The sequence below is a fragment of the Dendrobates tinctorius genome, unplaced genomic scaffold (genome assembly GCF_039654945.1).
Source record: "Dendrobates tinctorius isolate UK_male_01 unplaced genomic scaffold, ASM3965494v1 ptg000315l, whole genome shotgun sequence".
Classification (NCBI taxonomy): Eukaryota; Metazoa; Chordata; class Amphibia; order Anura; family Dendrobatidae; genus Dendrobates; species Dendrobates tinctorius.
In genome coordinates this window covers 4,596,107-4,609,753 of record NW_027361982.1, presented here as the reverse complement: position 1 = coordinate 4,609,753, position 13,647 = coordinate 4,596,107, and the positions used below count along the sequence as shown (strand labels likewise).

Sequence of the window (13,647 nt, the reverse complement as noted above, 5' to 3'; positions counted from 1 at the left end):
TGAAAATAACTCCGCCTCTGCTTATTCCACTTTTATCCATTGTTTACATGATTTAATCTGTGCTGGGACATTAAAAAAACATAAGGAGATGACAGAACATGCGTGTGCTATTATTGGGTTATTATTCTTATGTTTTATGTTTGGAATCTCTTATTATTGCTACTAACAGCAGTCACAGACCGTGGAGCCCTGGAAGCTGTATAGTACAGTTGGACTACTCCTCGGCCTGGATGTAATCACGTTTGGGATCTGGCAAATAGTGGATCCCCTGCAGCGCACTATTGAGGTGAGACAACCTTCATAAGATGCTCCCTGTGCATGCGTCGCATATTGACAACTTAATTCAATGAGTGCAGTGCAATACTACACACTCCCTATAGAGGGGGCAAGTGCAGTAATTCCTCAAGCCCCATTCAGATGAATAGGATGGTTGGAAAAATTGCAATTTACACTCGTAAAGCAGATGTACAGTGCAACCAAGGCAGTATTTTACCCTTTCCCCAACTCTCCATAACTCATAAAACCTTCGCACTCTGAATCTGTCCAACCATAGATATTCCAAAAAAATTCAATTCCATTCTAGAAAACTTTCTGTATTTTTGCAATTGCAAATTTTCCCTATGTTGACCTACAGGTGACACTAGAAAACCGATTCTCTCTCTTACAAAGTAGAGCTAATTTGCATTTTTTCCCAAGAAAGCATTGCCTGAGTTGCTGAATCCCTGCAAGGAGAACCAGTACTTATTAAGGACATGTTTTTTTTAAAGTATTTTGAAATATTATCTTTTTTTATAAAGGTACATTATTCTTCATCCATTCTAGGAGTTCACTAAAGAAGAACCCCGGGGAGATCTTGATGTTCTCATCCTGCCTCAGCTGGAGCACTGCAGCTCTGTAAAGATGAATACGTGGCTCGGTGAGCATCAGCCATTTATGTGGATAGTTTCTGGGGTCAACAGAGAAGATCACGAGGAGTCAACAAAGAAGAATCACAATCCCATGACTAGATCGTTAAAGTGGCCGTTTTGTCTTGGGGTGGTGGGATTGTGGGAGCAAGGCTTAAATGCCCCAATTTGGGGCCTTACCGTGTCTGTAATTATTCATCACTGACACCAGGTGATCGGCCGATAATCTACAATGGGCAGAAGGGTTCACTCTACGTGACAAGCTAAAATTGTATCACTGTGACGACTTATGTCATTTTGCACCGTCCCTTTGTTCTTCATCTTTAATACGTCCCGGATCTCCTTCAATCTTTTACATCTTTGTCGCTTTTCTTCTTGTTCCCAGGCATTGTATACGGCTCCAAGGGTCTCCTGCTCTTACTTGGTATCTTTCTAGCTTACGAAACAAAGAGCGTCTCCACTGAGAAAATCAATGACCACCGTGCGGTGGGGATGGCCATATACAATGTAGCCGTGAGTATCGAGAACAAGAAAATGAGGAGTCTTCATTCCCTTTACCGTCTAGTGTAGGAAATGGGATTAGAAATTATCTGAACCGATGTAACTGCGCCTGTTCTGGAGTTATCGGTGAGCGGAGAATTAACCAAGTGTCACAGGGATCAATAGGAAATCAATCCACCCCAAAATTGCCCGTCTGATGCTTTGCAGAGAGTGAACACTGAGCACTGAAAAATACTTGGCTTTGTCAAAAAATAGCTGTTTTATTATCTGTATATGTTTGTAATGTAGATGGGAAATGTGTGAAATACATGCGTAATGTATATATAAGCCGTGTGACATTTTTTTCCACACCTGCCTAAAACTTTTGCAGAGTAAGAATGTTTTCAAAAACTGAAGTGTTTTATTGTTTGTTTTGTCTCAATTAAAGAGCAAAAGAGAAATGTAAATCCCATCAGTATTTGGTGACTGCTCTGTAGCTTCATCACTTCTTCTCATCACTTTCACATAATTTATGGAGGATCTTGTTAGAAGGTTACTCCAAACATCTTGGAGACCTGACCCCAGATCTTCTGAGTATGAGGCTTGTGCAGATCCTTCTGTCTCTTCTTGTGATCCCAGACAGATGGGATCATGTGACATCAGGGCTCTGTGGGGCCGAATCATCACCCCCAGGGTTCCTCGTTATTAATGACATTGGCTGGATGTTGGGAGTCGTTGTGTGGCTGCAGAATAAATTTGGAGCTGATCAGATGCCTCCTGATGATATTACATGATGGACAAGTATCTGCCTGGATTTCTCAGCATTGCGACCACCATTAATCCTGACAAAATCCCAAACTAAATTTGCTGAAATGCAGTCATAAATTTGGCAGGACCCTCCACCATCCATCACTGTTCTTCCAGATCCTCATTAATGTGCTGTTCTCGAGCCCTTCGAAGAACAAACTGCCTTGTCATATTTTGACTCTTCAGTCCAGAGCACCTACTGACAGTCTTCTGCACCCCAGCTCTTATGTTTTTGTGCATAGTTGAGTCACTTGGCTTTTTTTCTATGTACAATATTTGTTTTTTGGCCATGTCTCATAAAAATCACGGTTGACTGGATTCCTCCATACAGTACATGGGTGAGGCTGGGTCCTAGCAGTTGCTGCCAGTTCTGAGCTGATGGCACATCTTCTGATTTTGAAGACAAATAACATGATGTATCTCATCTGCTGCACTAAGTTTCATTGGCCAGCCACTGCATTAATGGCCCTCAAGGTTGCCAATCTCTTGGTGCATCTTCAAAAGAGGTTGACCAGCACGTTTAGAAACCCAAGCCTGTGAGAGATATTGCTGATGCAGTATAACTACCTTGTGTCTTGCTGCTATGCCCAGTGTTGCTATGGTTTATGACCTGTGATATTATTATTATTATTATTATTTATTGTTATAGCGCCATTTATTCCATGGCGCTTTACATGTGAGGGGGGTATACATAAAAACAAGTACAATAATCTTAAACAATACAAGTCATAACTGGTACAGGAGGAGAGAGGACCCTGCCCGCGAGGGCTCACAATCTTCAAGGGATGGGTGATAATACAGTAGGCGAGGGTAGAGCTGGTCGTGCAGCGGTTTGGTCGATCGGTGGTTACTGCAGGTTATAGGCTTGTCGGAAGAGGTGGGTCTTCAGGCTCTTTTTGAAGGTTTCGATGGTAGGTGAGAGTCTGATATGTTGTGGTAGAGAGTTCCAGAGTAGGGGTGATGCGCGAGAGAAATCTTGTATGCGATTGTGGGAAGAGGAGATAAGAGGGGAGTAGAGAAGGAGATCTTGTGAGGATCGGAGGTTGCGTGCAGGAAAGTACCGGGAGACGAGGTCACAGATGTATGGAGGAGACAAGTTGTGGATGGCTTTGTATGTCATGGTTAGGGTTTTATAATGGAGTCTCTGGGCAATTGGGAGCCAGTGAAGGGATTGACAGAGGGGAGAAGCTGGGGAATAGCGGGGGGACAGGTGGATTAGTCGGGCAGCAGAGTTTAGAATAGATTGGAGGGGTGCGAGAGTGTTTGAGGGGAGGCCGCAGAGCATGAGGTTGCAGTAGTCAAGGCGAGAGATGATGAGGGCATGGACTAGGGTTTTTGCAGATTCTTGGGTGAGGAATGAACGGATGCGTGAAATATTTTTGAGTTGAAGTCGGCAGGAAGTGGAAAGGGTTTGGATATGTGGTTTGAAGGAGAGATCAGCATCAAGGATTACTCCGAGGCAGCGAGCTTGTGGGACTGGGGAGAGTGGGCAGTCATTTACTGTAATTGATAGGTTCGTAGGGGGGGTCACGTGAGATGGGGGAAAGATGATGAATTCTGTTTTGTCCATGTTGAGTTTCAGATATCTAGTGGAGAAGAAGGATGAAATAGTGGACAGTCATTGAGGGATTCTGGTTAGTAGGGAGGTGATATCTGGTCCAGAGATGTAGATCTGTGTGTCATCAGCATAAAGATGATACTGAAAGCCATGAGATTCTATGAGCTGTCCCAGGCCAAAGGTGTAAATAGAGAACAGCAGGGGCCCTAGGACTGAACCTTGTGGGACTCCGACAGATAGGGGGCGAGGTGAGGAGGTGGTGTGTGAGTGGGAGACGCTGAATGTCCGGTCTGTTAGGTATGATGAGATCCAGGAGAGGGCCAAGTCTGTGATGCCGAGGGATGAGAGGGTCTGTAATAATAGGGAATGGTCCACTGTGTCAAAGGCAGCCGACAGGTCCAGGAGGAGGAGGACAGAGTAGTGTCGCTTGCTCTTGGCAGTTAAGAGGTCATTGGTGACCTTAGTAAGGGCAGTTTCAGTGGAGTGGTGTGACCGGTGATATGAGTCTTCATGAACAACTGGAGGAAGTGGAGATGAAACCGTGCTTCCAGTAGTAAAAAAGTAGTAGAAAAGCCTTGAAAGTGTAAATGCGAGTTTTATTTATCAATGCATTGCGAAGCACACCTGCTTCTTTATCAGGATAAACCACAGAACTACTTCTGCAGTTTATCCTAATGAAGAAGAACGTGTGCTCCAAAACGCGTTGATAAGTAAAAAAGGCATTTACATTTTGACTACTGGCAATGTGGTTTCATCTCCACTTTCTCCAATTGCACATGAAATGTCTTTTTGTGGATCTGCAGCAGCCAGTCTCTTCAGCGTTCACAGGTGTTGTGCCTTTCACAACCAATTAAAGTGAGCATTATCCTTGGTTTAATTTTTTGTTTTTAACTCAGGTAATACAGTATTGCACTCATTATCTTTCCAGTTTTTCATCATAATCAAGATACTGTCTTCCACAACCTCACCATTGTGACAGAGTTTGTTCGTCACCCAGTTTTAAAGTCTCCTACACAGCTGTTTCTGTTTCAGATTATGATTGTGTTTCCACCTATAGATGAAAATAATAATCATTATCACCTGTTTGGTATAATTGGTCACTCATACACCTGACTATAGTCCTACAAAATCCCTGACTTTGTGACAAGCGTACCTAGAAGAATTCATGCTGTTTTGAAGACAGTGTGCAGTCACCAAATATCGATGGGATGTAGACTTCTCTTTTCACTTTGCTTGTTTTAATTGACACAAATAAATTATTATCACTTCTATTTAGGAAATCATTACTTTGCGGCATTTTTTTCCCAACCTTCCTAAAATTTTTCACAATCCTGTATATATTGGGTGTAATCCAAAAATTTGTCCCATTGTACTGTATACATCACTGTGAGATTTCTTAATCCGCTCATTTCCCAGCCTCTCACATAACTGGTTGTCTTAGATTCCAGAGTTCTCGGGTTGAAGCTCGTTGTCATGTTTAATCTCTGATCCTCCATATAGAAGATTCGTTTAACTTTTTACAAATTTTAAATTAAATCTTAAATCACAAAATGAAATCTACAAGATCCTAAATCTACGGTCTATGGGCCCAACTGCGATGAGGGGTCATGTGTGGTCTTTATTATGAACTCCTGGATGAATGGCATGAATGAAACCCTTGCAGACACCCGCCGTTCATGTCCTCTCCTGCCATGTTATTCTCCAGGTCCTGTGTCTGATAACGGCACCAGTAACCATGATCCTTAGCAGTCAGCAAGACGCCTCCTTCGCTTTCTCTTCACTGGCCATCGTCTTCTCAGCCTACATTACTCTGGTTGTATTATTTGTTCCAAAGGTGAGAAAACTTTTAAGATGTGGTCGTTCATAAACCTCTCTCGTCAAATCATCACTATGATGATTCCTGAGTTACATTCTGTATTATTGTCCAGAGCAGCATTCATAAATCTGGATGGTGACAAGCTCAGGCTCAAACTGTCTGTATGTTTAAGGTACAATCTAGTAGGCCGGGGAACAGTTTTCTTTTTCATATCTTAACATTAAAGACAACACTTCTCAAAACATAAATCTGCAAAGCCAACTAAATGCAGACCCTTAGCCATTCTGCTCTAAAACTTGCAGAATAGTGAGTACAGCTCTGGAAGATGTAACCCAGGTTATGTAATGTAATGTATGTACACAGTGACTCCACCAGCAGAATAGTGAGTGCAGCTCTGCAGTATGAGGGCCCCGTCACACATAGCGACTCACCAGCGATCCCGACAACGATATCACCTTGTCAGGATCGCTGGTGTGTCTCTACATGATCGCTGGTGAGCTGCCAAACAGGCAGCTTCACCAGCGATCAGCACCAGCGACACGGGGGTAACAAGCGACGCACGTCGCTTAGTTACCCACTGTGTACCTTAGTTCCCAGCGCACTGGTGCAGTGAGCTGGTAACCAAGGTACACATCAGGTTTCTAAGGGGCGCGCGGCTCTTAGAATCCCGATGTGTATCTTGGTTACCAGCTCCCTGCATCAGCGCGCTGGGAACTAAGGTATACATCGGGTTTCTAGGCGCAGCGCGCCCCTTAGAAACCCGATGTGTACCTTGGTTACCAGCTCCTGCTCGCTGGTCTCCCGTCTGTCACACGTTGCGATGCGTGCTAGTAAGTGGGAGACCAGCGACCCCAAAAATGTCCAGATGTTTCAACAACGATCAGCGATACCCGGCAGGGGGGCCGGTCGCTGATAGCTGTTACACACAGCGATCTCGCTGGTGAGATCGCTGTTGCGTCACAAAACTTGTGACTCAGCAGCGATCTCGCTAGCAAGATCGCTGTGTGTGACGGGGGCTTTATACAAGATGTAACTCAGGATCAGTAATGTATGTACACAGTGACTGCTCCAGCAGAATAGTGAGTGCAGCTCTGGAGTATAGTATTCAGACCCCTTTAAATTTTTATTCAAAAAAGTTCATTTTTTTCTCATTATTGTACACTCTACACCCCATCTTGACTGAAAAAAAAAACAGAAATGTAGAAAGTTTTGCAAATTTATTAAACAAGAAAAACTGAAATATCACATGGTCATAAGTATTCAGACCCTTTGCTCAGACACTCATATTTAAGTCACATGCTGTCCATTTCCTTGTGATCCTCCTTGAGAAGGTTCTACTCCTTCATTGGAGTCCAGCTGTGTTTAATTAAACTGATAGGACTCGATTTGTAAAGGCACACACCTGTCTATATAAGACCTCACAGCTCACAGTGCATGTCAGACCAAATGGGAATCATGAGGTCAAAGGAACTGACCAAGGAGCTCAGAGACAGAATTGTGGCAAGGCACAGATCTGGCCAAGGTTACAAAAGAATTTCTGCAGTACTCAAGATTCCTAAGAGCACAGTGGCCTCCATAATCCTTAAATGGAAGAAGTTTGGGACCACCAGAAGTCTTCCTAGATTTGGCCGTCCAATCGTGGGAAAAAAGCCTTGGTGAGAGAGGTAAAGAAGAACCCCAAGATCACTGTGGCTGAGCTCCAAAGATGCAGTAAGGAGATGGGAGAAAGTTCCACAAAGTCAACTATCACTGCAGCCCTCCACCAGTCTGGTCTTTATAGCAGAGTGGCCCGACGGAAGCCTCTCCTCAGTGCCAGACATATGAAAGCCCGCATAGTTTGCTAAAAACACATGAAGGACTCCCAGGCTATGAGAAATAAGATTATCTGGTCTGATGAGACGAAGATAGAACTTTTTGGAGATAATTCTAAGCGGTATGTGTGGAGAAAACCAGCCACTGCTCATCACCTGCCCAATACAATCCCAACAGTGAAACACGGTGGGGGCAGCATCATGCTATGGGGGTGTTTTTCAGATGCAGGGACAGGAAGACTGGTTGCAATTGAAGGAAACATGAATGCGGCCAAGTACAGAGATATCCTGAGTGAAAACCTCTTCCAGAGTGCTCTGGACCTCAGACTTAGCCGAAGGTTCACCTTCCAACAAGACAATGACCCTAAGCACACAGCTAAAATAACAAAGGAGTGGCTTCAGAGCAACTCTGTGACCATTCTTGACTGGCCCAGCCAGAGCCCTGACCTAAAGCTAATAGAGCATCACTGGAGAGACCTGAAAATGGCTGTCCACCAACGTTCACCATCCAACCTGACAGCGCTGAAGAGGATCTGCAATGAAGAAGGGCAGAGGATCCCCAAATCCAGGTGTGAAAAACTTGTTGCATCATTCACAAGAAGACTCATGGCTGTACTAGCTCAAAGGGGTGCTTCTACTCAATACTGCGCAAAGGGTCTGACCATAACTTATGACCATGTGATATTTCAGTTTTTCTTTTTTAATAAATTTGCAAAAATTTCTACATTTCTGTTTTGCTTTCACTGAAGATGGGGTGCAGAGTGTACATTAATGAGAAAAAAATGAACTTTTTGAATTTACCAAATGGCTGCAATGAAACAAAGAGTGAAAAATTTAAAGGGGTCTTAATACTTTCCGTACCCACTGTAATACAGGATGTAACTCAGGATCAGTAATGTAATGTATGTATACAGTGACTGCTCTAGCAGAATAGTGAGTGCAGCTCTGGGGTTTAATACAGGATGTAACTCAGGATCAGTAATGTAATGTATGTACAGAGTGACTGCACCAGCAGAATAGTGAGTGCAGCTCTGGGGTATAATACAGGATGTAACTCAGGATCAGTAATGTAATGTATGTACACAGTGACTGCACCAGCAGAATAGTGAGTGCAGCTCTGGAGTATAATACAGGATGTACTGGAGTATAATACAGGATGTAACTCAGGATCAGTAATGTATGTATACAGTGACTGCTCCAGCAGAATAGTGAGTGCAGCTCTGGGGTATAATACAGGATGTAACTCAGGATCAGTAATGTAATGTTTGTACACAGTGACTGCATCAGCAGATTAGTGAGAGCAGCTCTGGAGTATAATACAGGATGTAACTCAGGATCAGTAATGTATGTACACAGTGACTGCACCAGCAGAATAGTGAGTGCAGCTCTGGGGTATAATACAGGATGTAACTCAGGATCAGTAATGTATGTACACAGTGACTGCACCAGCAGAATAGTGAGTGCAGCTCTGGGGTATAATACAGGATGTAACTCAGGATCAGTAATGTAATGTATGTACACAGTGACTGCACCAGCATAATAGTGAGTGCAGCGCTGGAGGATAATACAGGATGTAACTCAGGATCAGTAATGTAATGTATGTACACAGTGACTGCACCAGCAGAATAGTGAGTGCAGCTCTGGAGTATAATACAGGATGTAACTCAGGATCAGTAATGTAATGTATGTACACACTGACTGCACCAGCAGAATAGTGAGTGCAGCTCTGGAGTATAATACAGGATGTAACTCAGGATCAGTAATGTAATGTATGTACACAATGACTGCACCAGCAGAATAGTGAGTGCAGCTCTGGAATATAATACATGATGTAACTCAGGATCAGTAATGAAATGTATGTACACAGTGACTGCACCAGCAGAGTAGTGAGTGTAGCTCTGGTGCATGCATTTAGATCATATATATGGGGACGTGCTGCAGATTTTATGTCCTGTCCCAATAACTAGCATGGAGGTATAAGCAGATAATCGCTCTCCTGCAGTAACAATGCTAATGATCGGGTTTGGTGCCCGCAGTATGAATCTATAGTTACACCTCACTCAGGCAGACAAGTGGTTTAGAACGGGATGTCAGGAAACCACAGGAGGATTGGAATAAGCTGCAAATCAAATGTACAGAAGTGAGCAATGCCGTCCGCACCGTGTTCTCATGTTCCTGTCTATATTACTTGATCTCCCGTCAGACACGTTTAACTCTTGGTTTATTGCCGTCATATAAATCTTGATGTCCACAAATCAAGAAATCTTCAGGACACTGAGCAGGAAAAACCCTCAGACCTCCTACATGTCCTGGAGAATAATGCATGAGCTTCATTTTACACTACACAGTTTAGCTCGGGGTCTCTGTGCGTTTCTTAAAAAGGAAAAGGTATAATATTTCTGTTTGTGTGTATGGTTTTCGACTTGCGCTTTTGTTAGTGCACCTCAAAAGCTCATATATCAGAGCAGCCATTTATGGAAACAATTACATAGCTAAAAAATGGTCTTCTATTAACCAGCGTTCTGCTCAATGTCAGGTGGCAGCTGTAGTGCTGTAAAGCACGTCGTCATTGCAGTCTATAGGAAGGTCCTGAGTGTTTAGCCTCTTTCTTTAGCCGCTCCACACCCATGAGATGCCAGCTGTGGTAAACAGCCGGCTTCTTCCTATAACAGCAGCGAGAGGAGTGACAATGGCACGATTGCTGCTGTGAGTTTTCACTGCTCCCATCGGACCTCCCACGACTTGATCATGGAGTGCAGATTTCATGGCAGTACAGGGTCTGCTGAAGACTGTTGTCACTACAACGTTAGTCCTTCTGTGAAGCTCATAGGAGAGCGCCATTTTGATTACATACTGCGTTTAAGGTTCTCCAAGGACACTAAAAAATAATGTAAAACATGAATTGTCTATAAAAGTCCAATCTATCATAATATAAAAATAATTTATCTATAAGTTCAACTTTGGAAAGAGAAAGAATAAAATTTTAAACCCCAGAATTGTTGATTTGCAGTCACTGGAAAAACAAATGGAACAAAAAGAAATAAAAATGTTGTATGTACCCCAAAATGGTATCAATAAAAACTACAGCTCATCACGAAAAATTCAAGTTCTTACATAGGTTCATTGGTACAAAAAAGGGTAAAGGTCTCAGAAAATGTCGACAGAAATAATTTAATTCCGCAGAATATAGATAAGCTGCCCGAGTGTCACTTTATGGAAACGGTTTTGGGGAGGATTCTCTCCTGTTCCAGCATGACCCATGGAAGAAACTACATCAGCAATGCCACCTGTCTGTCTGTTGAAGTCTCAAGATGTCTCTTCAGCCCCGATATCTTTTGTATCTGCAGATGAGACGTCTCATTACTCGAGGGGAATGGCAGTCGGAGCAGCAGGACACACTGAAGACCGGATCGTCCACCAACAATAATGAGGAGGAGAAATCACGGCTGCTGGAGAGAGAGAACCAGGAGCTGGGCAGGATCATCGCGGAGGTGACGGCCCGGAATTTATGTGGTCACCGTCTTTTGGTTTTCTATATTGGTTGTGTCTTTTTGTAAGATCTCTGCTTGCGTGACTTTTAACCTCCTCATCAGAGACCATCCCCTCAAGAACATGGTCACTGTAGCTGATTTGGTTCTGGTCCCACTTTTTATAACTAAAGCAAGCAGATGATTTTTGGTAGATGCCGACGGCAGCAATGTAGTGTCACATGGCAGCCATTCAAATGAGTCCCACACAGTACAGAGCAGACTTCCATTATAAAGGGGCGTCCCCAGTGGAGTGGACCACCTTCTCTCTAATCAATATCCATATGTATATGGACAAAGGCCACCTTCTTTAAAGAATATTTCAGTACAATGACAGCAAGCAGAGATCTTGAACATAGTGAGATATTGATATCAGGTTGTCTTTTCTGCTTTCACTAATCTTATGGGGACGTACAGAGGCATATATAGTGATATAGTACAGGCCAGACAGTGCTACAATTAGTGCTCATGTCAGTGACTAGCCTCCAGGACCGTCCTTTATGGGGGTGTGCGGTATTTTAAGCAGAGATTTAGGATTTGCCGCATTGTCCGCCACCGTCAGCTCGGTCTCACTGTTTCCTTTTTCCTTTCATGCAGAAAGAAGAGCGGGTCATGGAGTTGCGCCAGCAGCTGCGCTCACGCAGGAAACCGTCAGTGACAGCTCGGGAAAACTGCTCCGACAATCACTATCCTAACTCCACGGGGGCAGTCTCCTCTCTCTACCAGCCCGGACTCCCTCTTGCCAGGTGTCTGGTGGCCGAAGGGGGTGACAAACTGGGCAGGAACAGCTGTGATGGAAGCCGCGTGCACCTCTTGTACAAATAAAGATGTCACCCCACAACATGGCAGCCCCCAGGCGTGCAGGCAGTCTCCTGTCTACATGGCTTTCCATACACTGTGTGGCCTATTTTCTTACATCTCTCTTCTGGATGTGTATTCCCTTTCTGTCTCATCTTTATCTGTCTCTATTCATCTCCCTCTTTGTCATTTTCTGATACTCCTGGGACTCTCAGCACTCTCTCTCTTGCTCTGTCTCTGGATGTCTCATCTATTAGGCACCTTATATGTGATATCATCACTAAATACACAGTTTCCTGTATCTCCCCAAAAACAAGTCCCCCCCGCCCAGGTCTCCCAAGTGCGTCCCCCTCAGGGAACATCCATTATCTAGTATCAACTGGAGTCACCCATCCCTTGAAATCACCCGCACACCAGAGTCAATTGTCCTCTGGAGGCATCCCCTGAAATCACTTGTCCTCCAAAGTCATCTGCCCCCGGAGTCATCCAATCCCCATGGAGTCACTTGTTCCCCAGAATCATTCCCCATCCAGTGTCACCTACTCTCTGGAGTCAACTGCTTCCCTGAAGTCACGTGTCCCCCAGAGTCATCCTCTGGAGTCTCCTGCCCTGCGTTCATTTGTCCCCCGGAGTTACCCGGTCCCAGAGTCACATGTCCTCGGGAGTCACTTGTCCCCCAGAGTCACTTGTTCCCGGGAGTCACCTGGTCTCCAGTGTCACTTTTCCCTGGGAGTCACTTGTCCCCCAGGGTCACCCAGTCCCCAGTCACTTGTCCCCCAGAGTCACCTAGTCCCCAGAGTCACTTGTCCCGCAGAGTCACCTGTCTCCCGGAGTCACCCACTCCTGCACTTTCGTTTTCTAAAACTGTGATTGGAGATTGCAATAAATAAATGACAGAATATTTCTCCACCGTTTCCACATTATTCAGTGGGTTTCTCATCATCATAAACTCACTGTATGTACAGGAGAGTGATATACCGTGGATATAAAAAGTCTACACTCCCCTGTTAAAATGCTCTTTTTTTTCTCATATAAAAATCATCCCAAAGAGAATCATTGCAGAACAATTTCCACCTTTAATGTTGCCCATAATCTGTACAAATCCATTGAGAAAAACAAAACAAAATCTGGGACATAATAAAAAGAACAAAACTTAAATAACTTGGTTGCATAAGTGTGAACACCCTCTTAGAATTAGGGATGTGGTTGTGCTCAGAAATAGCCAATCGCATTTGCTTTCGTGTTAGTAGTCAGTACTCGGCCGCCATCATTTACGGGGAGTCTGATTAACCCCAGAGAAAGTTTTGCTGTTCTAGGAGGATGCTCCTAGAAAGTATTAGTGTAAAGGTGGAAAATGTTCTGAAATGATTCTTCTAGGTAGGAAGGTTTGTTACATGACAAAAACCTGGGATTTTAACAGGGGTGTGAAAACTTTGAGTATCCACTGTACTCTGCGGGTATATACAGGAGAGACATGTACATTGCAGATATATACAGGAGAGAGATATAGACACTGTAGGAGGGCAAGACAGCAGATTGGAGCCACTGTGTATATCACCAGAACAGATATAGCCGACTTGTGACGTCACACCCTCCAATGTGTCAGGTACAATGTAAAGCATGGTGACATCAGCAGTGTGACTGATGACATCACTGTTTGTTGCTCTGCAGATATAGAAGGTCCTGTAGGGACAGCAGTGTGACTGCTAAATTAGTCACTGACTAATAGGCCAGACTTGTCACCTCCTGCTCCCAGCCTGCTCTTGTGCCATGACAGAGCGCCCTCATTAGGCACGGATTAGCCTGGTGTTAATTACACATAATCTGTGTGATTCGAAGTAATGACATATCTGATGTCTGCGGACACATCTGATAACATTCGCGGATCCAGGAGACTGATTTATGGCCTCTGCAGGAATCGCTGCTACGTTAGTCAGGACAACGA

At 44.1% G+C, this 13,647-nt stretch overlaps 1 protein-coding gene across 1 annotated transcript in view; it reads left to right on the top strand.

Moving 5' to 3' along the window:
* GABBR1 (gamma-aminobutyric acid type B receptor subunit 1) overlaps positions 1-12,606 on the top strand; it is a 134,994-nt gene extending 122,388 nt beyond the window's left edge. The window contains exons 19-24 of the mRNA XM_073561300.1: positions 170-286; positions 823-916; positions 1,291-1,418; positions 5,456-5,584; positions 10,725-10,868; positions 11,502-12,606. Coding sequence (XP_073417401.1) covers positions 170-286; positions 823-916; positions 1,291-1,418; positions 5,456-5,584; positions 10,725-10,868; positions 11,502-11,729 — 840 coding nt within the window. The 3' untranslated portion in view covers positions 11,730-12,606. The remainder of the gene's footprint in view (positions 1-169; positions 287-822; positions 917-1,290; positions 1,419-5,455; positions 5,585-10,724; positions 10,869-11,501) is intronic.
* Positions 12,607-13,647: the final 1,041 nt, after the last annotated feature.